The 1,484-nt window shown below is 38.4% G+C and overlaps 1 protein-coding gene across 1 annotated transcript in view; it reads right to left on the bottom strand.

Moving 5' to 3' along the window:
• Positions 1-1,484, bottom strand: part of s100t (S100 calcium binding protein T) — a 4,170-nt gene continuing 2,686 nt past the window's right edge. The window contains exons 2-3 of the mRNA XM_014025431.1: positions 394-556; positions 1-306 (exon numbers count right to left, since the gene is read on the bottom strand). Coding sequence (XP_013880885.1) covers positions 142-306; positions 394-555 — 327 coding nt within the window. The 5' untranslated portion in view covers position 556 and the 3' untranslated portion in view covers positions 1-141. The remainder of the gene's footprint in view (positions 307-393; positions 557-1,484) is intronic.

Genomic DNA, 1,484 nt, shown 5'->3' with positions numbered 1-1,484 from the left:
GTGTGTGTGTGTGTGTGTGTGTGTGTTAGCTCCACACCAGGATGTCTCTCCTGCCTGAGCTGTTTCCTCCCCTGGAACTTGTGGGTTTTAGTTTTTTAGTTTTTAATTTTTTTAATTTTATTTTTTTTGGGGGTGGGGGGCTCACTTCTTCTTCTCCTCCTTTTCGTTGAACTCCAGGAAGAAGTCGTTGCAGGCGACGGTCAGAGCTCCGACCAGGATGACGAACTCGGTGAAATCGACCTCGCCGTCGTTGTTGGAGTCCAGGTCGTTCATGACCTTGTCCACGGCCTCTTTGTCCTGAGCGTTCTGCGTTTGGAAAGGAAACAAAATGAAAAAACTCTTTTTTTCTGTTTAATAATAAAAAGCTGCGCGTGCCTCGGTGTGCTTTCTTACACCCAGGTAGTTGCCCAGCTCTGTGGTGAGCAGCTCTTTGAGCTCGGCCCTGCTCAGCGTGTACTTGTCCCCCTCGTTTCCGGAGTACTTGTGGAAGGTTTGGATCATGAGCTGCATGGCGTTCTCCAGGGTGGAGGCGTTCTCTTTTTTGAGATGGGACATTCTGCAGAGGAACCAACAGAAAACAGTGTGTGTGACTATCAGTCGAGGTCAGGGCCAGGGGCGGAGCTAGGATTTTTCTGAGTAAGGGGCCATCAAGGGGCCCCAGAGGGGCCCAGTCTTTGTTCAACATCTTTGCACATAAATCCTTGGTTTTGGTAAGGTGTATAATTTTTTTTGTTGATTTTATTTCAAACTTTATTCATTTCTTAAAAAAAACAAAAGTAATTATGTACAATAAAAAAGAAAGTACAAATAAAATGAAATGAAAGGAGGCAGAGAGAAGAAAAAATCTTATAACATCTGCCCCTTTTCCCTCAAGTATAAATTCAAACAATGAATAAATAAATAAATAAATAAGTAAATTTAACCGGTCACATATGTTCAAACAATTGTAATGTAATGTTAATAAAAAAAAAAGCTTAAATTCTCCTTATCATTATAACATGCATGTTTACCGTGTATGGATAAATTATTGTCAAAGCATGTGAGAACATGAAGCCATTGTTTGCCAGTTGAAAAATATTATTTTACAAAACTGTTCAAGTCTTTTAAAGAAGAGAAGATTGATTCATGCTGGAGTTTGACTCATTAGTGCCTCTGAAAATTTGACTCTAATTAAGTCAAACATTTCTGCCAGTGGAGTAAGAACATTTTACTTGGTAAGATTCTTGAAATACTTGATTTGACTCAATTTTTTCTTATTTCAAGAATCAAGCGCCTCTAGTGTTTAGACACTTAAACACTAGAGGCGCTATAGAGCATTCTTGAAAATAGAAAAAATTGAATCAAATCAAGTATTTCAAGAGTCTTACCAAGTAAAATTTTCTTACTCCACTGGCAGAAATGTTTGACTTAATTAGAGTCAAATTTTCAGACTAACTAGACAAATAATCTTACACATTCTGAAAACAAGATGGTTATTCTTACAC

The sequence above is a fragment of the Austrofundulus limnaeus genome, unplaced genomic scaffold (assembly GCF_001266775.1).
Source record: "Austrofundulus limnaeus strain Quisiro unplaced genomic scaffold, Austrofundulus_limnaeus-1.0 Scaffold474, whole genome shotgun sequence".
Lineage (NCBI taxonomy): Eukaryota > Metazoa > Chordata > Actinopteri > Cyprinodontiformes > Rivulidae > Austrofundulus > Austrofundulus limnaeus.
This window is presented reverse-complemented; position numbering and strand designations above follow the sequence as displayed.